We start from the raw sequence: 24,108 nt of genomic DNA, 5'->3' as shown, positions 1-24,108 counted from the left end.
TATGATATTTTAAAGTTTTAAATAGGATTAGTGCAAAGAAGCAGAAAGTGCCAATGATATTGAATGGTCGGCGTAGCCTGGAACATAGAGGCAATTTAACTGTGACCACCATGGAGCACCATCCAGGTTCATCCTGGCCAAAGATTTTACCTTCTGACTTTAGTCCTTTAAGTCCCAATCCACCACAGGAGTACACTTCCAGAGCCACCTATGACCTCAGGGTAGGCACTTCGAGACTTATGGTGTAAGACAGAGGCTAAACAGCAGGGTCCGGTCCAGGTCCATTTGCCTCTGGTCAAATGCCGAAAACACCTCTTGTCGCTTGTTGTGTCCCTGTAAATTTAGCTGGTAGTCAGCCATATGACACTTGGAGTTCACTTCTGTGTCCTGGGTAGAACAGGGAGAAGGTCCAGTCCTTTCGGGCTCCTCTAGGGTCACAGACATGAGGTCTAGTAGTGTTCTGTTCTTCCTCAGGTCCAGGAGTTTTCTGAATTGGTTACCTAGAGGAGCCACATGTATGCCTCGCATGAGCTAGTAAATAAGTCCTGGACACGTCCTCATCAATTGACACATCCTTACCAATGCACACGTCCTCATCAATGCACACGTCCTCATCAATGCACACGTCCTCATCAATGGACACGTCCTCATCAATGGACACGTCCTCATCAATGACACCCAAGCATTTCATGCATCTCCATCACATCAACATTCCACTCAGAACACTTACACTGCCTGAGCAGCTAGGAGCTAGGTAAACTAGGACAAACATAAGTAACTAAGCAGGATATAACCGAATCCATTAATCTTGTTTTGGAGTACAGTGGTTTCCTTAATGCTGGTCAGAGGTCAAGTTGTCCGCCGTTATCGCCTGGCTCCTAATTACCCAACTATTTTGTGTTCTAACCCTGAGTTCACACCTACTTAGACAACAACCTCCATTATTCTTCTTCATCTGCTCTGTCTGGGAGACAGGTTTTCTCAGGAGGGATGGCCCTCCACTTTTGAAATGCTCTATTCCTGCTGGTCTGCTACTCCTGTGCTCTTTGACCAGATGATAGTCTCAGTTCTTCCTGATCACATGAGTGTAATGGTTTTGGAGCTGGTGAACAAGCCCTTAGCTCTGGTTATGACACAGTGGGCTCAGCCAGGTGCTTGGGCTCCTCTGTATCTCTTCATCTTAGGGCTTGGTTTGGTGCCTAATGTACATTGAGGGCTGCAAGGCTGATTTACTGAATTTACCCTTCGAGAGCTCCCATCATTTTGAATCAGGAGCCGAGCGAGTACAGTGGGAGGCCAGACAGGCCCATATTCATTCCTAGTGTGCATGACAGACTTCTCCTATGCATGAATTATGGAGGGTATATGGGCAGGCTGCTGGTTGTTGGAGGGCTGGGTATAAGAGATTAACTTCTGTTAAACATTTAGAACGCTGTTCCTACTCCCCATCTTCTCTACCTATGGGCAGTGTCATATTTTGGGACTGTCTGACCAGCCTCAGAGGCCCTTCTGGAATCTCCCTCTCGTTTGCAATCTTCTAGTGAATCTGCCTTTGCTGGTCGTGTTGGCTTGAAGGATATTATATCTGGTGGTAATGACACTGTGCTCACCGGCCTTCTTCTAATTCTGATGGGAGTTCCTATTGTAGATAAATTCTGCTTGGGCTGCTTATGTTTCTTCATCATATCGTGCACAAAGTCACAGCTTCCCTTCATGCGGATATTACAGGGGCACGTACAAGGGTAACAACTCCAAGGATCATGGTAGGGTTGCTCCCTCACATGGTGCCACACCCATCACAAAGCAGTGACTCACTTCTCCTTACCCCTGATTATTTAACACCTGCCAGGGGTCGATTACAACTGTTTCTCCCCACCTGGCAATCCATAACATCGGATCAGTGGGTGTTGGAAATTATCCTACACGGTTATTGTCTGGAGCTCATCACCACTCCTCCAAACGCTCCACCTCTCATTCACAAACTCTCTCTGGAACTTTAAACACTGCTCACACAGGATGTTCAAGCTCTCTTGCTCAAAGGAGCTATAGAACCCATCCCTCTTCAACATTGGGGGTATACTCCCTGTACTTTCTCATCCCAAAAAGGAAAGCTCACCACAGGCCCTCCTAGATCTAAGACCCTTAAATCATTACATCCTGTCCGAGCATTTCCATATGATCACCCTCCAAGACGTGATCCCACTTCTTAAGCAGGGCGACTTTGTCAGCACGAGCCTCAAAGGACGTCAATTTCCACATCCCAATCCATCCAGCAGACTGCAAATACCTCAGGTTTATCATAGCCGGCAAGCATTATCAGTTCAATCTCTTCCCATTCGGGGTACTACTGCAGTGGTAGCAGCACATCTATGCAGATAAAACATCCATGTCTTCCCATATCTGGACGACTGGCTTATCAAAGCCAGTACCCATCCTCTGTGCCACCAACAAACTCAGGTCACGATAGTCCTGCTCCATCAACTGGGGTTTACCATCAACATACAAAAATCCCATCTTCACCCATTACATGTTCAGCCATATCTAGGTGCTGTTCTCAACACACAACTGGGATTAGCCTATCTCAATGCTGCAAGGGTTCAAAATTTTCAAACCCGGCTAGCACACTTTTAAACCAATCAACAACTCTGGGTCAGAACAGTCATGCGTCTGTTGGGTACGATGGCCTCTTGCATCGCCATAGTGCCACATGCATGATTAGACACACGTCCGTTGTAAGAACGTCTAGCACGCCAGTGGTTTCCGTCACAGGTTCGGTTAGAGAATCTGGTGTTGATAGACAGCCGCACTCATTACTATCTGCAGTGGCGGAACTTGTTAAAACGGTGGCCATTTAACTACCCCCTCCCACAATTCTTTCTGGCAGTGGACGCATCCCTCACAAGATAGGGTGCTGACCTGCAAGATCTTATAGTTCAGGGTCTCTGGGACACCAAACACCAGGGTTTCCACATCAACTACCTCAAGCTATTCACCTAGCTTTGAAAGCATTTCTACCTCACCTGATAGGCAATGTTGTCTTAGTCCGGACGGACAATATGACAGCCATGTACTGATTACGAAAGCTGGCGGGACACTCTCTAGAGTTATCACGCCTATCTCAGACCATTTGGCATTGAGCAATGCGTCACAGCATCCATCGGTTAGTGGAACACCTCCCAGTAACAGACAATAACTTTGCCGACCTCTTCAACAGGGTGCAGCAGCAATTCAATGAGTGGGAACTCCACCCTTAGTCCTCTTCCCATACTTCCGCAAGTGGGCGTTTCCACAGATAGACCTGTTCGCAACCGCAGACAACGCAAAATGACCAAACTTCGCCTCCAGTTTCCCATACCCGCTATCCAAAGGCAATACTCTATGGATGAACTGGTCAAGGATATTTGCCTACTCTTTTCTGCCTCTCCCTTTTCTTCTGTGTCTAGTTCGGAGGCTCAGGCAAACTTCTCTCGCCCTCATTCAACTAGCTCGCCAACCCTGTTTCACAGCACTACTCGAACTCTCAGTAGTTCCGCATGAGAAGCTTCACCTCAGTCTGGACATTCTCACTTAGAACCATGGAAAAATCAGGCATCCATTTCCAAAGGAACTCAACCTTGCGATTTGGCTCCTGAGGTCATAGAATTTAGTTACCTGAATGTATGACCATTCTCTAAGAAGCTCATAGGTCTACAACTAGAGCATGCTATGCAGCTAAATGGAAAAGATGTATCTTTTAGTCCCATAATAAGCACATTGATCCATTTAATGCAACAGTGCAAAACATTGTTTGGTACCTTCTCCATTTATAGCTTTCTGACCTTCCCTTCACTTCAATATGCTTACATCTCGCTTATCTTCAAAACAGGCAACACTTATCTTTGTTATGAAGGCGATTCTGGACGTCCTTAAGAGAATAATTTCACCCAGAAATCCACCTGCACCCACGTGGAATCTCAATATCCTTCTTATCAGACTTAAGGCTCCACCATTTGAACCATTCCATAACTTTTCCCCTCAATTTCTATCTTGCAATGTCGCTTCTTTATTTGTCATTACTTCACTTAGGTGTGTCAGTGAGCTCCAGGCACTAACCTTAGAAGAACCTTACTTCCAAATACACAGGAGTAGGATGGTCCTGCGCACCAACCTAAATTCCTTTTGTTAGAAATGGGATTTCTGGCTGGCTAAGGCTTGCGCCAAAGTTAGGCAGAAACCACCACTCTAGTCAGGGCAAGGAAGTTACACGCCAAAGATAACCCCTGCTCACCCCCTTGGTAGCTTGGCACGAGCAGACAGGCTTATCCCTGAGGCGATGTGTAAAGCGTTTGCGCACGCACCCAGCAACAACACCCAAGGCCCACCACAAAGGAAACTCCACACAAGGTATTATATAAAAATAACCTTTGTATTATACACAACACATTAGATAAAAACACACACTTTACAATGTGCCAACAGGCACGGGCAGAATTTACAAGGGATTATATATACAGGGGACAGGGCCACATAGAACGTAGGAATAATATTTTAGAACATAGCACATACAATCACTGTAGCACTAAAAATAGAACATATAGCACACAACCAGTAACTACTGGTAACCAGAAAGTACCACCTACGCAACCCTAACCACCTTTAGGAATATCACGCAGGGAACTAGGACCTTACTAGTACCACCTGTACTAAGGAGAAAACAACCACCTAAGTATCACTCTACCTGTAGGGGTCTAAGCACCTAAACACAGGATGCATAAAGTACATTTAGAGGTGTAAAACAAGCACATGACGCATAAACACATTCAGAGGTGCAGGAAAGGAACAATGGCGCAAAAACTCACAATAGCCACTATCTGTGGCAGTCCCTGGGCCAACTGGCCTGGTAGGGGCTAGGACGCCCTGCGTTCAGAAAAGCTGCGCCAGCTGCGCCAGCCAGAATGTAAATTATCCCCACCTAAACGTTGCAGCTGCCCACTAAGTGCTGGGCAGCTGTGGAAAAGGTTACTGGGGGCAACGTAGGAGCCACGTGGGCTCAAGTCCACAAGATATGCCCCCTAGAACCTCTCCGGGCTCTGTAACTAATGTGGGGCAAGGTGGGAGTGGCCCGCTGCCATCTGGGGCCACTCAGGCACGTAAGCAATGCCCCGGTAACGTTGGAGCCCTCTAGGCTCTGAACAATATCTGCCGCTCGTTGGAGCCTTCACGGCTCTGAACAAATTGCCCCTGTTCGTGGGAGCGACCCGCTGCCTTCCGGGGCCGCTCTGGGTGCGACAGAAATGCCCCCGACGTTGGAGTCACACCGGACTCTGAAGGAATACCAGGCGCCTCGTTGGAGCCTTACTCGGGGGAACCTAGTTGGAGCGCACCAGCGCTCAGCAACCCCCTCGGCTGCCTTGTGCACCCTCCCGGCCAGAGCCCCACTCACCCGGCTGGAGGCGCTGGTCTCGGTCACCGGCAGTGCTGGGGGTGGAGTCCCACTCAGGAAGCCTCCGGACGCCGGCACCACTCTCCTAGGCACCGAGGGACTTGTTCCACCGCTCGTCCCAGCGCGGGGTAGGCTCCCGCCTGGGTCCGTGAACCAGAGCGTCGCTTCCTTCCTCGCTACGGCCCCGGTCACATGGGTGATGCTCCCTGCCGCTGGACCAATCCCAGCGCGGCAGGGAGGTGACGTCAGCGAACCCTCGGGCTGCCGGCGGTGAATTCAACACGGCTCTCTCCGAAGCACGGGGTGGGCTCCCGTCTTCGGATTTCAAGTATCCAAGGGCAGAAACAAGCGGCAAGTTCCTGGCGGGGTGGGCACCCGCTAGGGCACAGGAATAATCAACTAAGCGGGGTGGGCACCCGCCATCAGAAACAAAGCGCTCCTGGCGCCAAGAGCACAGAAATAGGCGCTCTCTGCGCCGAAGGCAATTCCAGCACTTTCAGGCACTGGAGGCTTCAGCGAGGCACACCGGAAGGCGCTCCCCTATGCTGGTGTCCTAAACAAAGCGCTCCCAGTCAAATAAAAGCGCTCCCAGGCGCTTAGGGCTGCAAATAAAGCGCTCCCAGCGCTTTAAGAAGGGTAATAAAGTCCAGCAAAAAAAAGTCTCCCCTGCACACAGCAAGGCAGGGGTGGGGGCAAGGCTGGACCCAGAGCCAGCTCACTGGGCCTCCAGGCAGGGAGGTAGTCCAAGTGGCGGTCCTCCGGTCCAGCAGCAGCAGCAGCCCCCCTCCGGTAGGATCCTGGCAGAGAACAGTCTCTGTGGGGACACAGCCCCATTTTTATACATGCAAACCCTTTGTTCTGGGGTCAGGGTGAGGGGGAAAACCAGTCGCAGCTGGTTGGGGAGCACCCTTGATGTGCTCAGCCCCTCACTCTATTCACTGGAAGGGCTAGGGTCGTCAGTCGCACCACAGGGGGCGGGGCCAGCATTGTGTTTGGAAAACCCTGTCCTATTCAGGACCCAGGTGGACTCCTCCCACCCATCTAGCTGCTGATCTCCCCATTCACCACTGGGTGACTCATCCTGACACTGGGGAATCCCTAGCCCGTCACATGACATGACCAGCCAATCACGCGACAGACACACTGCACACAGAAGTGCCCACTTCTAGAAGTGGCACTTCCACACTAGGTACATGCACGCCGCACACATCATCGCGCAGCATTCACTCCCACGAGTCCGCACATACCAAACTCGGGCCTGCACACCCCACGCATCAGGAACTACTAGGGACACATACATTCCCCATGCATTCCTATGGGAGGGCAGGCCTATCTCACCACATGCACTCAGAGCACGCACGCACTTTACCCTGGGACACAGGGAAAGTGCGCAGAGACCAAACAATCACCATACCCAGTCACCAATAAAAATCAAAAAAGTTCAGGGGTGAACCTGCCAGAAGGGCCAAGTCCAACACAACCCCCTTCCAGCCAAAACGCAGGGCAGCCCAATCACCACCGTGATGGACTTCCCTGCTTGGGGCGATAGAACACGGACGCGGGCCCGCAACTGCAGGGACACCCTCCGGTTCTACGCCACGGCAAACTCATGGAATTCTTTCTAACACCACTGTCTGGACCAACTGGGCTACCCCACTGGTACTCCCAAGTTGTCCGCGGCCAAGACCAGGCCCTAGGCCACCCAGGTGCCACTGGTCTTTGCCTAACCACAGAGTGGGGGGTAGTAACCCCTGGCACATAGCGGCCATTCTCCACTCTTCCTCTCTGAAAGACAGGACTAGACTGCCACTGGTTCTCCAGCCTAGGGTCTACACCCTCAGGCGGACCAGGAGTCTCAGGGAAGGCTCTCCTCCCCCTACCTCTTCTCCTAGGGTTCCTCCTCCTCTGGCGAGGGGTACACCTAGAACGCCATTCCAACCCAGGGTTTAACCCCTCAGGTTGTACCGGGGGCAGAGGTGGGCTCTCCCACCCTCTGCACCCCCTTCCAGAACCCTGCTCCCTACCAACTGGGGCGGTACCTCTGGAAGAAAAACTGGTCGGGACGCTGATTACAGACGACCCACCCTTCAGGTCAGGCTGATCCCGAACCTGGCCTTCCAACCTCCGGCCTAGAACCTTTGGTGGAATAATTGCCTGGCACTCCAGGACTTCTGGGGATCTCCACTCCATCCCCCTGAGGCTATCAAATGACACGTATGTCGAGCGACTGTCTGTCTGGCGCTGATCTCCCGTCCCCTGTCCACCTGACAGTGCGCGGAGATCCCCCAGAACAGAAGTGGTGTCACCCTGGTCACTACACGGGAACCTAGCCCAACTGGGAAGTCCCTGACCCACCGGCTCTTCCACTGGGGAACTCATCCCCCAATCACTCACGCTGGACTCCTGTACCCTCTCTACCGGAGCGGTACTGCCAGACTCCAGAACCACAGGAGCCCTGGTTACAGGTGCCCCAGGTCCTCCACTCACTAAGAGATCTTCCTCAAGTGGACTAACAGGACAGCCTAGGTCCCCAACTTGGTGTTCCCTCATGAAACCATCCAAGTCCTGAGGCAGGGTTTCGGGCGTCTGGGGACCCTCGGTCACCCCCTCACTCCTGCTCCACTGAGCCAGGCAGTGAGCCCCTACACCCTCCTCGCTATCCTGGGACCTAGCTGGGCTACACTGAGCCTCCTCCACCACGCTGGGCTGGAGGATCTCTGACCCACTATTGTTGGAATCACTCACTAATGACACTAGAGAACCTCTGGCCCTTTCCCAGCGGTCTGCTTCCTCTGCAAGTTCAAATGGACAAAAAGAGTTGTACCTCAACAGGTGTTGGCGCAACCCTGGAGAACAACTACTGAGCATCTGCTCCTTGATAATCATATTTAGTACTCCATCCAAATCCTGCTCCGGGTTAAACACCAACCAGTCCACCAGTGCATCATGACATTCCTCCACAGCCTCCTCCCAAGACTGGTGAGACAGCTTCTTACTGCCCCTGAACTTCAACCTACATTCCTCCTCTCGGGAACAAGGTACCACACTCGGGGGACTGGGACTCTCTGTACTGCACTTTATATCGCTGCCCCCCCTGGACTCCACCCTCACTGGGGAATCCAGAAAACTACCACTATACTCAGGGGACAAGGAAAGGGATGAGGCGCTATCTCCTACGCTGGACCCAGCAAGGGACTCCCTACCTACGGGGTCCTCACTCTCTACTGGAGTCCAGGTACTGTCATCTTCTTCTAAATCTTCAGGGCTCCCCACGGACCCACCACCCTCCAGGTGTGAGGCCCGGGCCCTTTCTTCCTCACTGCGCTCACGTTCCCATTCATCTGCTTGCCATCCAATCATGTAGTTCCTCAATTCGTACACCGTGTCTGACTCGCTCACCCCTATGTTTCTCTCTCTACAGAACCTTTCCAACTCCTGCATACTGTAATAAACTAGATCACTGAGATCAAAAGCAGGCTCCATTCTGGCAGACGTTCTAGAGAAAAGATCACACAGGGAACCTAGGGGTCTGAGCTTAACAGGAGTACACACTTCACAAAAAGATTCAGCAAGCTCTCTAACCCAGAGAACTCACACTCACTTGCCTAGTGCCACTCACCACTCATCCACACACAACCCTCCCCTCGGACTGGTAAGGCAGTTTCTACCACCCCTGATTCCTCAACCTGACCACCACGTGACACAGGTACCAACTCTGGGCGCAGGGCGGGGGACAAATGTACAGGACACTATTACGCTGCCACCACTGGATCCCACCCTCTGGTGAATCCAGAAAACACAATGCACTAAGGGGGATCATCTACCCTCCCGAGCTAGGGACACCTAACTCACAGTGCACAAAAACACATTTCCAAAGAAATGACAATTAAAAACAATTTTAAAACAATAATCCCTATACCATGTGATTTATCTAAATGCAGAGTTTTGTAGTGTGGCCAGTTGCCGCTGCGGTACAGCGCAAACGCAAGTCCAAATCCCACCGCTGCCACCAATGTTAGAAATGGGATTTCTGGCTGGCTAAGGCTTGCGCCAAAGTTAGGCAGAAACCACCACTCTAGTCAGGGCAAGGAAGTTACACGCCAAAGATAACCCCTGCTCACCCCCTTGGTAGCTTGGCACGAGCAGACAGGCTTATCCCTGAGGCGATGTGTAAAGCGTTTGCGCACGCACCCAGCAACAACACCCAAGGCCCACCACAAAGGAAACTCCACACAAGGTATTATATAAAAATAACCTTTGTATTATACACAACACATTAGATAAAAACACACACTTTACAATGTGCCAACAGGCACGGGCAGAATTTACAAGGGATTATATATACAGGGGACAGGGCCACATAGAACGTAGGAATAATATTTTAGAACATAGCACATACAATCACTGTAGCACTAAAAATAGAACATATAGCACACAACCAGTAACTACTGGTAACCAGAAAGTACCACCTACGCAACCCTAACCACCTTTAGGAATATCACGCAGGGAACTAGGACCTTACTAGTACCACCTGTACTAAGGAGAAAACAACCACCTAAGTATCACTCTACCTGTAGGGGTCTAAGCACCTAAACACAGGATGCATAAAGTACATTTAGAGGTGTAAAACAAGCACATGACGCATAAACACATTCAGAGGTGCAGGAAAGGAACAATGGCGCAAAAACTCACAATAGCCACTATCTGTGGCAGTCCCTGGGCCAACTGGCCTGGTAGGGGCTAGGACGCCCTGCGTTCAGAAAAGCTGCGCCAGCTGCGCCAGCCAGAATGTAAATTATCCCCACCTAAACGTTGCAGCTGCCCACTAAGTGCTGGGCAGCTGTGGAAAAGGTTACTGGGGGCAACGTAGGAGCCACGTGGGCTCAAGTCCACAAGATATGCCCCCTAGAACCTCTCCGGGCTCTGTAACTAATGTGGGGCAAGGTGGGAGTGGCCCGCTGCCATCTGGGGCCACTCAGGCACGTAAGCAATGCCCCGGTAACGTTGGAGCCCTCTAGGCTCTGAACAATATCTGCCGCTCGTTGGAGCCTTCACGGCTCTGAACAAATTGCCCCTGTTCGTGGGAGCGACCCGCTGCCTTCCGGGGCCGCTCTGGGTGCGACAGAAATGCCCCCGACGTTGGAGTCACACCGGACTCTGAAGGAATACCAGGCGCCTCGTTGGAGCCTTACTCGGGGGAACCTAGTTGGAGCGCACCAGCGCTCAGCAACCCCCTCGGCTGCCTTGTGCACCCTCCCGGCCAGAGCCCCACTCACCCGGCTGGAGGCGCTGGTCTCGGTCACCGGCAGTGCTGGGGGTGGAGTCCCACTCAGGAAGCCTCCGGACGCCGGCACCACTCTCCTAGGCACCGAGGGACTTGTTCCACCGCTCGTCCCAGCGCGGGGTAGGCTCCCGCCTGGGTCCGTGAACCAGAGCGTCGCTTCCTTCCTCGCTACGGCCCCGGTCACATGGGTGATGCTCCCTGCCGCTGGACCAATCCCAGCGCGGCAGGGAGGTGACGTCAGCGAACCCTCGGGCTGCCGGCGGTGAATTCAACACGGCTCTCTCCGAAGCACGGGGTGGGCTCCCGTCTTCGGATTTCAAGTATCCAAGGGCAGAAACAAGCGGCAAGTTCCTGGCGGGGTGGGCACCCGCTAGGGCACAGGAATAATCAACTAAGCGGGGTGGGCACCCGCCATCAGAAACAAAGCGCTCCTGGCGCCAAGAGCACAGAAATAGGCGCTCTCTGCGCCGAAGGCAATTCCAGCACTTTCAGGCACTGGAGGCTTCAGCGAGGCACACCGGAAGGCGCTCCCCTATGCTGGTGTCCTAAACAAAGCGCTCCCAGTCAAATAAAAGCGCTCCCAGGCGCTTAGGGCTGCAAATAAAGCGCTCCCAGCGCTTTAAGAAGGGTAATAAAGTCCAGCAAAAAAAAGTCTCCCCTGCACACAGCAAGGCAGGGGTGGGGGCAAGGCTGGACCCAGAGCCAGCTCACTGGGCCTCCAGGCAGGGAGGTAGTCCAAGTGGCGGTCCTCCGGTCCAGCAGCAGCAGCAGCCCCCCTCCGGTAGGATCCTGGCAGAGAACAGTCTCTGTGGGGACACAGCCCCATTTTTATACATGCAAACCCTTTGTTCTGGGGTCAGGGTGAGGGGGAAAACCAGTCGCAGCTGGTTGGGGAGCACCCTTGATGTGCTCAGCCCCTCACTCTATTCACTGGAAGGGCTAGGGTCGTCAGTCGCACCACAGGGGGCGGGGCCAGCATTGTGTTTGGAAAACCCTGTCCTATTCAGGACCCAGGTGGACTCCTCCCACCCATCTAGCTGCTGATCTCCCCATTCACCACTGGGTGACTCATCCTGACACTGGGGAATCCCTAGCCCGTCACATGACATGACCAGCCAATCACGCGACAGACACACTGCACACAGAAGTGCCCACTTCTAGAAGTGGCACTTCCACACTAGGTACATGCACGCCGCACACATCATCGCGCAGCATTCACTCCCACGAGTCCGCACATACCAAACTCGGGCCTGCACACCCCACGCATCAGGAACTACTAGGGACACATACATTCCCCATGCATTCCTATGGGAGGGCAGGCCTATCTCACCACATGCACTCAGAGCACGCACGCACTTTACCCTGGGACACAGGGAAAGTGCGCAGAGACCAAACAATCACCATACCCAGTCACCAATAAAAATCAAAAAAGTTCAGGGGTGAACCTGCCAGAAGGGCCAAGTCCAACACCTTTCAAATGTGGTTTTTCCTTTACTCATTTAACAATCAGTTGTTACCCATTTACTTTTCTCAACCAGACTCAGTCGTGTAAAGGGCTGTTTATACACTAGATGTTAAAAGAGCTCTAATCTATTACATTAACAGAACCAAAAACTTTTGTAAAACCAAACAACTCTTTGTTGTTTTTTCGCCCCCTCACAAACAAAAGCTCATATCCAATTCAGTCATTTCTAGATGGATAATTAAATGTATTCAGACATATTATGTCAAAGCTGAAAGGACTTCACCTACACCCCCTAGAGCACACTGTATTAGTAAAATAGGGCCGTCCATGGATTTGTCTGGGCAATATCCCAATAGCTGACATATGTAAGGAGGCTACATGGTCTACACCACACACTTTCACTAAACATTACTGTGTGGATGTTCTAGCACGCCAACAAGCTAATGTGCGTCAGGCAGTGCGTCGTACACTTACCAAACATCTGCAACACCCACAGGTTAGCCACTGCTTTTGGAGGACACTGCTATACAGTCTGTGCAAAGCATGTGTATCTACAGCTCACATGCCTCAAACGGATTATGGTACTTACTCTGTAAGTATCTGTTCTTGGCATGTAGAGCTGTAGATTCACATGCTGCCTACCCTGCTCATTGGACACCTGTGGCCGTTGCAGTTCCTTTTACCTTTTCATAAACATGGACATCTCTTTACTGATACTTACTAACACTCCATTCTCACCTGCCTGCCTGCTGGAATACAATCAAACTATGAAGTCAATGCCCATGCACATTATCACCAAGAGGAGTCACTTTACCTCGTGACTCAAAATACATTAAAGAAAAACAACTTGCACATATTTGGACCCAACCCTAGATGGAAGGAGTTTGCAGAGCATGTGAATCTACAGCACTACATGCCAAGAACAGATGTTTACAGGGTAAGTAGCATAATCCTTTAGTGCCTACTCTTTTTATCTGCTGATTCCTTACCGACCCACACACTTCCCCACTCTGATGATTGGATGCTGTGCTGGTTAAATAGCAAGAGATTAGGTATTGTGTACTGCATCTGTTTTAGTTCGTCAGGCCGATCTCCACATCTAAGGGATTTCTTTAAGCTTGTCAGGCCTCTCTCCGCCTTTTAGGGATTCCTTTTAGTTCATTAGGCCTCTCTCTGCCTCTCAGGGCCTGGGGGAGAAAAAGATGGAGAACTGATTTGAGAGTGCACAGTAGCTTCATAATGTCTGGTTTGGATGGGAGGTATAGGGATGAAGAGTCAGAGCTGACTTGGAGCCATCGCACCACTGGTCAGTACGGGAAAGCTATACATTTCCTGAATTTGATCTAGCACCTGGAGAGATTCACGAGGTGAAGAATCTATAGGTAGATATGGCATCCCATTAAAAAGTTCATTGTTGAGGGTAAGTAGCATTTTCCTCAGGCTGTGAGAAAGTTTAAAGATCTAGGGTTTACTTTCCAGTGGTGCACAAACAAGGCTGACAGAGAGGCAGCCAGTGTCTAGTTTTCTCTTGCATCTTTTGACACTGGGATGCACTGTTAGAGCTAAAGTGAGCTGGACTAGTACAGTGTCATGCAATAATATGTAGCTCTATTCATTGGCCGGTGGGCAGAGACAATTTGTGGCCAACCTGGACAATAAATGCGATAGCAATTTACATAAACTTGGGAGTTTATGTTCCGAAGCATTTCTAAAGAATATATGCATTTTCTCTAGAATGCATAACATGAAACCTTGGTTCATGTTGGTTTGTTTTGTTTATATAGTGCACACGTCTAGGTGCTCTTGAGAGAAGCAATATGGTTATATTTTTTGTGGTGCAGTATACAGTGTTCTCAGTCCCACAACCAATGCCCACTTGGGCAAAGGTCCGGAGTACCTGCAGGAATTGCCCGTACGCTCCACCCCAGCTGAAACCTCTGCTTATCATCAGCCGACCTTATCCGTCAATAGTCGTTCAAGAGGATGAAGGATGGGTGGAATGCCCTCTGCCCATCATTTACATTTCAGGAAACTCTTGAAAAGAGAACTATCCAGACTTGATTTCTAACGGAACTCATCACAGATCAAGAGTTGCACTTGAGGAACATCAGACACAAAATCCATCCTTCCGGTTGGACTTCAGTCTCCCTGTCCCTTCACTTATTTGTACACTATCAGCTGTGAAGTATCAGGAAAGCAACAAACAGCACTTTACAAAACTCACAATAAGTAAAGTTATCCCTGTCCTAGGCATGGCAGTTGTGGATACATGGTCATCCTTGGTGTAAGAGGCATGCTTTCTAAGGACTAATGTCATAGATGTTACTTGTTCTGATTGTTCGGCTACATATCTTTAACATCTTCGAAGGAAACCACCTATGTGGTAGCAGGGAGCACAGGCAGTTTCAATATGAAAGCGTGTGTTTTTCGCTTTGCAGATCATGAGACTTGGGGCATAGACATTGTACAATGGGAATCTATTCTAGAGGGCTAGGAGCACTTTATCTTGTCCTAAAGGGTAGTGGGAGATCCGCCTTCCAGGCACCTATATATGACGCACAGGATCTCGAATGGCGTTCTATGCTGTGCACCGTTTGCAATAACCATGTGAAAAGTCATGACTCAAAGAGGTTCTGCCATAAGTTTAATATACTAAAAATGTATTCCTTTTTTTATATATATTTTTTATTTTATTTAAATAGAACAACAGATACAAATGTACTGAAAGCAAAACACATATTCCATCCGCATTCCATATCTGGGCAAATTAATCGTCATCTAAGAATATAAAAAGAAAATCAACAACAATGTAAGAAAGAAAAAAAAAAAAACACAAGACAGGTTATAATATACTTGCAATATACCCTAGAAAGATTCCTGGGTCAGTCCATTAACCCAATCTTTTAATGGATTCCAAATCTTCATTCCTAATTCTCTGCTCTTTTTACCTTTTTGTGCATAAAGTGCTCTTTCAAGATTTAATATATGAACCAGCCGTATTTTCCATTGCGAAAAAGTTGTGGGAGAAGGGTCAAGCCATGCTGAAGCGATACACAGTCTAAGCACTGCCATGGCTATAAATAAAAACTCATTATTGTGACTATCTTGTATCGTTACCCCCAAGTATCATTAACTGAGGAGAAAGCGGAGTTTCTTTTTTCAGCACAATTCGAAAAAAAGTTGAAATTTCTCTTCTTAATAAATCCAAAATGGGGCATGCTGCAAAAATATGAGTTGCGTCCGCATCATACACCTTGCACCTAAAGCAGTGGGTTTCTTCTGTGCCCCCCCACCCCCCCCATTTAACAATTTTTGCGGGCGGGATATAAAAATCGAACAAAGTCTTAAAATGTTGTGCCCGCAAATTGGCAGTACATAGAACCAAATTGCCCATTTCTATAGTCTTTAAAAAACATGAATCTACGACTTCAGCCCTAGCCTGCCATTTCAATGCATGTTTTTCGAGATCATCCGTTACGTTTTCCAGTAATAAACTATAAAGAGAAGAAATTGAGAGTTTGGATGTATGGCTTAAGACTTTCATCAATGGTATAGCTGAAAATCCCATCCCACCACCAGCTTTTTTAAGAAGAAAATCTCTTATTTGTAATAACTTAAAAAAATCTCGACGATCAATATTGAATTTAATCCTAAATTCCTCAAAAGATGCAATATGTTCTCCTATTAAAAGATCGCCTATCCTATAAACACCTGCTTTATCCCATCTCTGCAAATGCCAGTCTGACAAGGCCTCAGATATCTGCTCATTTTCAATCAATGGTGTGTATCTGCTATATCTGTGCCGATCCCCATTTTATTCCTAATCCCAGTCCAATTTCGAAATGCCGCTAACAGTCTTAAAACGGGCTTTTTTGTAATAGCTAGGTTCATACATTTTTAAAAGACAACCATTGGTGCATGAACCAATTTAGTACTCAAAGATTGATGTCACGAGGTTAGAATCAGTAACTATCTCCTTTTTTACACCGAAAAGTGGCCAATAATATTGTAGAGAAGCTGCCAAATAATAGAATTTAAAATGAGGTAATCCAAGACCCCCCCCCCCCCCCATCCCTGGGAAGGGATAAGAAAGCATTCGATCTCCGTGTACGCTTATATGACCATATAAACCTGGAAACCTCCCTCTCGATCAGTTTAAACCAATCATTAGAGATTTCAAGCGGAATCGTGCGGAACATATATAATAATTTTGGCAAAATGGTCATTTTAACCAAATTACATCTTTCAATTATTGATAGTTTTAAGTTATCCCATCGGCACATATCATTTTTTATTTTTCCAATTATGGGGGTAAGGTTTATATCAAAAATGTCGTCAACCTTTGCTTTTATACGTATACCTAAATATGTGGCCTCATCAACCACCCTGCTGTCGGCAATAGTGGTGTATCTATATGCCAATATCTGAGTTTTAGCTCTGTTCAGCTGATAGCCTGAAAGTGAACCAAAGCGATCTGTCAGTAGTTCAACTTCGGCCGTTGGTCTATCAGGTTCGGATGTGATTATCGCTACATCGTCGGCATATGCCATTATTTTTACCTCCCAGACATGCAGCGTAATTGGAGAGATAATGGGAGAAGACTCAAGACAGCGCAAAAAAGGGTCTATATATATATAGTGCGAACTGCAAGGGGGAAAAGGGCAACCTTGCCTAGTTGCTCTTCCTATAAAGAATGATTCAGACTCCCCTCCCATTATTTGTAAACGAGCTATAGGTTTCGCATATAATACCTGAATGGTTGTAATAAACTCTGAACCCAACCCATTGGCTTCCAATTACTTCCAGAGATATTTCCATGACACGCGGTCGAAAGCCTTCTCAGCATCTAAAGAGGCAGCAGCCATAGGTTTCCTTAAAACATCTGCCGCATCAAATAGAGCAATGAGGCGCCTAATATTATCATCCGTCCCCCTACCTTGAACGAAGCCATGTTGCCAAGCTGTCACTAGTTGTGGCATGATCTTGTTAAGACGGGATGCAAATATCTTCGAGTATAACTTTGTGTCCCTATTTAGCAGTGTGATAGGTCTATAAGAGCCCAGGTTCAAAGGGTACTTCCCCTTCTTTACATAGATAATAATATTGGCAGTCCCCTATGATGCTGGTGGTGCTGCCCCATTTCTAACCTTCTTAAATAGCCCCAAAACCTCGAGCCCCACCTCACTAATAAAGATCTTATAAAATTCTAATGGTAAACCATCCGTGCCCGTAGCCTTGCCTGATGGAAGATCTTGCAAAGCTAAAAAAAGCTCCTCCTGCGAGATTTCAGTGCCCAAAAAAAAAGCTTCCTTCTGAGATATTTTTGTTTTAGATAGAAATTCATACTCATATGACATCCCTGTCTCTTTTGGCGTATCTACAGCAGTATATAACTCCTCATAATACTTTTTAAAAGCTTCCCTAATTTCTGTTGGATCCGTAACTAGATCTCCCTGAAGATTCCTGATCCGTTTAATGTGTCCTACTGCTGTTTGTTGTCTCGCCTTAACAGCTAGTAATCGACCAACTGTCTCGCTATATTCATAGCATTGTTGCTTTTTTGCGAGGCACTTTCTGGCTGTTTTATCCAGATAAAAATCATTCAAAGCAGCTTTAGTCACCATTATCAGACCAGTAACTGTAAAGAGGTCCCCACCTTTATTTACCATCTCAATTAGTTCAGTCTCCAAAACAGCGATTTTCTGATAGTAGCCTTTAATTTGTTCTGAGCTCTTTCTTTGCTTAATCAAGCTATATCGCGCAGTGTCTCCCCTCTCACGGAAGTTTTAAATGCATCCCAAATCATTCCTGGGGTTGCACTATCTTTATTGAAGCTGAAAAACTCGATAATACAGCGTTTCATATGACTCAGATAGTCTTGGTCAGTGAGTAATGCTCTCTCAAAAGTCCAATTGTTCTGTACACTTCTCACTCCTGACACAGGAAATTCAAAAACCAAAGGATTATGATCCGACATTATCCTTGGAAATATTTCAATCCTGGAATCCTTCATGAGAGAGGGAGACACCAAAAAATAGTCTAGTCTAGCAAATTTAAGATGAGGCACAGAGAAGTAGGTATATCCAGCCTCTGAATTTCTCAAACTAGGTCACGCGTCAACTAAACCTATGTCTTTAATCACATTTTTAAGCGCCTTGGACGATTGGGGTTTGCGATTCCTACTTGCACCCGCAGATTTATCAATCATATACTTCGATCCATTAATATTAAGATCACCACAAATTATATAAGGCTCATAGCTAAGAAGTTTAGCACCGAAGGATCATCTAAAACAGGGGCATCGATTGAACACAGAGTAAACAAGCGAGTACCTCCTCTGACTGCCGTAATTATCCATCTACCATGTTTATCCACAATTTTTCTTGCACCTATAATATTTTTGTAGTTTATCAAAACTGCCACCCCTTTAGTCCTGACGTCTTGCGTTGTATAGGCCATTAAATTAAAATCTATGTTACCCAATATTTTGTGATCATTACAGGCTATGTGAGTCGCTTGAAGACAAATCAAGTCTGCATGTAAGACTTTAAGATCTTCTTGGATCCTTCTTCTCTTAACCCCATCATTGAGACCACAAATATTTACAGTCTCAATGCGCAATTTAGCCATAAATCATTAACGCGCATCTCCCCAAAATGATCAAACAATTCATATGCAGATTATTAGCCTTAAACAAAAAATAGCTGTATAAATTAGTCGTCAAAATTGTATATCTTTTTCCTTTTTTTCCTTTAGTACCCTTCACATTTTTTTCCAGATTGCTTTCTAATATCACAAACATACGAAGAAAGCTCATCAGTTTTTTTTATCTGTGGTTTGCTTTCATCGCCAACAAACACCCCCCCCCCCCAACCACCCCCTCGCTCCACCCCCTCCCTGTGAAAGCAGCCAGAGCTCACAGGTCTGTGTGATAGGGCGAACGTGAAGCACTACTGTACCCCCACCTCCCCACCACCTTGTATATCCTATTTAAGGTTTTCCTTCTTTTTCTCTTAACCAAACTTAAAAGCCCCCTGTGCTGCTCAGTCGCCTGCATATGTGAAGATTTTTTTAGATTTTTTTTTTTTGTTATTTTTTTTTTTCCTCCTATGCCTTTCTCTTCTCCCCCTGAGCTTGTTCCAGATACTCTTTGGCCTGGATCTCTGACGTGAAAAATCTGACAGCCCCTTTAACAATCGTTCTTAGCCTTGCTGAAACCAACAAAAAAGCCTCAAACCCAGAATCTTGAAATGACTTCATTAATTGCCTTAAACGTCATCTACACTCCACAGTTATGTGGCAGAAATCGGGGCGTACGAAAAAGGAGGCCCCTTTAAACTGTCGTCTAGCCTCCGGGCGGGCTTTCTCAAAAATAGCCTGTCTCAAAGAAAAATTACCAAAAAATACCAGAATTGCCCTTGGCTGACTGGAATCTCTATTAGGTAAGTTATGGGGGACAAAGGGGAACCTATGTACCCTCTGGATCTAATGATCCCAGTCCCAGCCGATAAGCTCTGGAAAGGATTCCTTGAAAAGACCTAACATAAAGCCCCGAATGTCTTCCCCCTCCATGCCTTCCTTAATCCCCGAGGACTCGAAGATTGTTTCTTCGCTGGCGGTTTTCTACGTCCTCCAGTTTCCACATTACATCAGACAATTGAGCTTTGTGGGTCTTTGTTTGCTCTCTCACAGCAACCAGATCTTTCTCGACAACGACAGTTCTTAGTTCCATAGCATCCAGCCTTTAACAGATTTTGCCGCATGTGCGCCCTACTTTCCGGATAGCTCCTTCCAGTTTTTTTTGTGCCCTGTCTTGTCTTTTTCCCATCTGCTCTAGTCTCTGCTTGAAGATCTTTAATAGTCTCCAAAATGAGGCTCGCCATCGATTTACCCATTGTTCCAGGCTCCCCGAGATGTTCAGAAAAGGAGGGAGTACCACCCAACCCCGGAACTTGATCAAGAGGGCCGATAATCCCAGTGTCTGAATAATCCCATTTTAGACCGGAAGCACCATCATTTTTCTTTTTCCGAGTGTCCTTAAGGTCCTTAGCCCCTTTTGAAGTCCTCCGTGAATTTTTATGATGTTTGCGAGTCGTTTCGGGGGCTTCAACTCTACTAGACCCTGAGGTAGTGTCAATATGATCCGAATCACTGTATGCTGCTTCTGAGTCCGAGGTCCCTGATCGTGAATCCTCAGTCAGAGAATAAAATTTATCCGGCCCGTCCGTAGCAACCTCGGATATAGCATCAGTTATATTTGGCTTGTCAACCGCCGTGCCACAACCTGGACCCTCCTGTGAAAAACCCTCTACCCTATTGTCTTGAGCATGTGGATCCTGTGCCTCAGCGGGTAGAGATAGCTGTATTAAAGCTGGAATATTAAGTCCTACATCCTGGGTCTCCGTCCTTTGATCGCAGGGTGTGTCTTTACTGAAGTGCTTAGCTACCAGTGACTCTTGTGGCCCCAATACAGCAAAAGTATGATCAATGCCCACCGAGCTGTTAGAATTGTTTTCAGGATCCAGATTAGGTTGTAGATTATCCAAGTTCAGGTCTCTGCTTGTCACTCCATCCCGGGTTTTAAAAAATGCTGTTATAGCCGGCTGGGGTGTTGTTAGAGTAATGTTTGAATTGTTACCTTCTTGTATCCCCTTTCCTTCTTCTACGGCCATTAGCATGCCACCTTTTTTGCCTGCAGCTTGGTTTCTATCATGGAGAGCTCTGCGCTTAGCAGCCCTGTATCTAGTTGTTTTTTTACAGTTCGATTCTCTTGGGGCTTACCTGCTGGTGCTTCCATGTTTGCGGGGGACAGTAGAACAGTGTTGGTCCCAGCCATCTCTTTCTGCTCACGTAGATGTCGCGTCGACTTGGGTGGTGAAGGCTCTCTGCGCCTTCCAAATTATTTTTCCGCTTGCAGCTACCAGGAGCTTAGTCCAAACTCTCAAGGAGCATCGCAGGGATCCCGCCAGCTGTATGGGCGTACTTTCTAGCACGGCCGCTCTGGGTCTCGATGCTCACGTCTCCGTCTCTGGCAAGCTGCAGTAAGTCGCTCCGTTCCGCGGATTTTGAAAAAGCACATCTGCAACACCGATCCTCTGGAACTCTGCGGCTCGAGCAGGGGCCGCGATGCTCCAAACAGTCTCTCCCAATGTCAGCAGCATCAGGCAGGTACAATTAGTCCCTTAGAAATATCTCAGCTTTTTAGCCAGTGTGGGAGGACAAGGTAAAGGCTCCGCAGCGAAGCTCTACGCTACCGCCATCTTGCTCTCAGCCGGCATCTCCCAACCCCTGCTGAAAATGTATTCCAATGAATGGATGTATTTTTCTTTTTACAAATGAAACAGAGATTAATGTATAAACAAAATAGTTTGTATAATATTACAAAAATGAACTGTAAGTGATTTTTGAATGGATTGTGGGGGGTTAAGTCAAGGGTTCATTTTAGGGAATGGTATAGGGTTAAGGAAGGGTCTGGGGGGTTAAGTCAAGGGTTCATTTTAGGGAATGGTATAGGGTTAAGGAAGGGTCATGGTTAATAGTTAGGGTTAGGGCCAAGGTAAGGCTAAGAGTTAGGTGGTATGGGTGAAGGTTAGGATAAAATGTTGGACCTGGATTCATTGTTATGTGGTATGGAATTAGGTTACGGTTTTGGTAAGAAATGGATTTAGGGTGAGGTATAGAACCGAGTTAGGCTTGGTTTTGTTTATGAATCTCGAATGGGATTAGGATTCGCCTAAGGGATGCTGAACAATTAGCTTTGGGGTGGAGTATGGGTTAGGATAAGAGTAATGGTCTTTTTCAGTATATTAGATTTCAAACATTTCCAATAAAAATATGACTCTTTTTAAATTTTAGTCCTCGATTGTAGAACTGTATTTGTGTATTTTCTGCTTGTTTTTATATTCCTTTTTTCTTCTTGTGTTTTTCTTCTAGAGTGGAGATGGATGTGCAGTTTTGCAGGTAACTAAAGACTGTCCTTTATGATTCCTCACTTCTTAATTCTCTTTAATTTTTTTTTGTTATACAAGTACTTGCAATAAGCTGCACCTAAGAGTCTCTGCTCACATTCTTTTGATATCATTCATATATTAACAATGTTCAGCATGTTGGAGAGTCTCTGCTGTTAGACCAGGGGTCTCCAGCCTTTTCTGTAATAAGAGCGTCCAATGAAAATCCTCCCGAGCTGCAAGCATTAGAGATGTAATAGTGACCACATCAGGCAAGATTACATTGGTGGCCGCCATATGCAAAGATTACCAGCAGTGATCCCTTCGGTGCATCAGGCATAGCTGCTACCAGTAATGAAAGAATGCTTTGTTAATGTGGAGTGCCTGCACATGGGTAATACCCAACATCCACAGCTGCAGTTCCCCTAGCACCAAGTAAATATTATTGGTAATAAGTCTCCCAACACTGATTGAATTGTATCACTCAAATATCAGCTTTAAATATATTTTAGAAATGCAGCCATATTCTCCGAACAGCTAATGAGTTATGAAAATACACATATTTGCACGCTTGTCAATTTTGGCATACGTATGTTAATTAGATAGGACTAAAAGGTTCTAATTTAGTTGGCTAGGCTGCACCCAGGAGCGCTACTTACAGAGCACCTGGAGAGCTACCAGTAGCTCACGAGCTACTTATTGGAGAAGCCTGTGTTAGACAGAGGGGCTCTTCCTGCATGTTCTGGGGGTGTTCCCGCTTTGGCAATACAGTGCATCAGAACATAGAGGGGCTCTTTCTGCATGTTCTGGGGCTGTTCCCGCTTTGGCAGTACAGCGCATCAGAACATAGAGGGGCTCTATCTGCATGTTCTGGGGTGTTCCCGCTTTGGCAGTACAGCGCATCAGAACATAGAGGGGCTCTATCTGCATGTTCTGGGGTGTTCCCGCTTTGGCAGTACAGCGCATCAGAACATAGACAAGTTATTTGGGAGAGAACAGATATACATCACCGCTGCTGGCTTCTGCAGGACTGCTGTGGCCTGAGCTACTGCTGAGATCGGCACCTTTCTTGGGAACAGCCGCACTGCTGGGAAATGCTATGACTGCTGGGAAAGAGAAGCAAAGTGAAATCGTGTTGTACTGCGGTTGTATTGTGTTCTGCTTTGGCTGTTTTATTGGGTTGTGCCCTGTTATGTTTTCATGTTTTTGTTATGCTACTTTGTGTATGCTGTTGCATTATTTTCAGTTGTTTACTTTTCATATGTCAACAAAAGCTGCTACACTTTCAGTCGAAAGGGGAACAAGCTTTTACATTCCTGTGATGCAGAACCACTCATGACCAGCTAAGGTGGTAAAATACCACAGCTCCATCTTTTTAGCTATTTAAGACATAAGCCACCCTAAAACTGCAGCTGAAACTGTTGTAGATTAGCACTTGCAGGGATCACTTTTTGGGATACTTAAATACCCATCCTTCTCCCTGCACAGCCATTCACTGACCCGCACAGCTCTTCACCCCAGCACAGCACTTCATTCTCTGTAGAGCAGTCACTGAACAGCACTGCCCAATCCAGGCCAGGCCTTCTATCTGAAAACTGCATCACAGGTACAGTCTTCCTCTCTGCACAGCCTTGCAGACACTACCGACCTATTCCCGTACAGGCAGCCCTGAGCTCTCGGGTCACCTTTCTGCTCAGCTCCCGTCTCCGTGGACTATCCTCCACTCTCTGCACAGCCCTCCACTCTCTGCTCAGCCCCGTCTCCGTGGACTATCCTCCACTCTCTGCACAGCCCTCCACTCTCTGCTCAGCCCCCGTCTCCGTGGACTATCCTCCACTCTCTGCTCAGCCCCCCGTCTCCGTGGACTATCCTCCACTCTCTGCACAGCCCTCCACTCTCTGCTCAGCCCCGTCTCTGTGGACTATCCTCCACTCCCTGCACAGCCCTCCACTCTCTGCTCAGCCCCCATCTCCGTGGACTATCCTCCACT

General features: G+C 47.6%; 1 protein-coding gene across 1 annotated transcript in view; it reads left to right on the top strand.

The window, feature by feature from the left end:
- The window catches only part of LOC146869492 (E3 ubiquitin-protein ligase TRIM39-like), a 203,217-nt gene that overhangs the window by 145,697 nt on the left and 33,412 nt on the right, over positions 1 to 24,108 (top strand). The window contains exon 6 of the mRNA XM_085600308.1: positions 22,105 to 22,131. Coding sequence (XP_085456434.1) covers positions 22,105 to 22,131 — 27 coding nt within the window. The remainder of the gene's footprint in view (positions 1 to 22,104; positions 22,132 to 24,108) is intronic.

Source organism: Triturus cristatus, chromosome 1_1 (genome assembly GCF_964204655.1).
Source record: "Triturus cristatus chromosome 1_1, aTriCri1.1, whole genome shotgun sequence".
In the NCBI taxonomy this organism is placed as follows: Eukaryota; Metazoa; Chordata; class Amphibia; order Caudata; family Salamandridae; genus Triturus; species Triturus cristatus.
The sequence above is the reverse complement of the archived record's forward strand: the minus strand, read 5'-3'. Positions and strand labels throughout refer to the sequence as shown.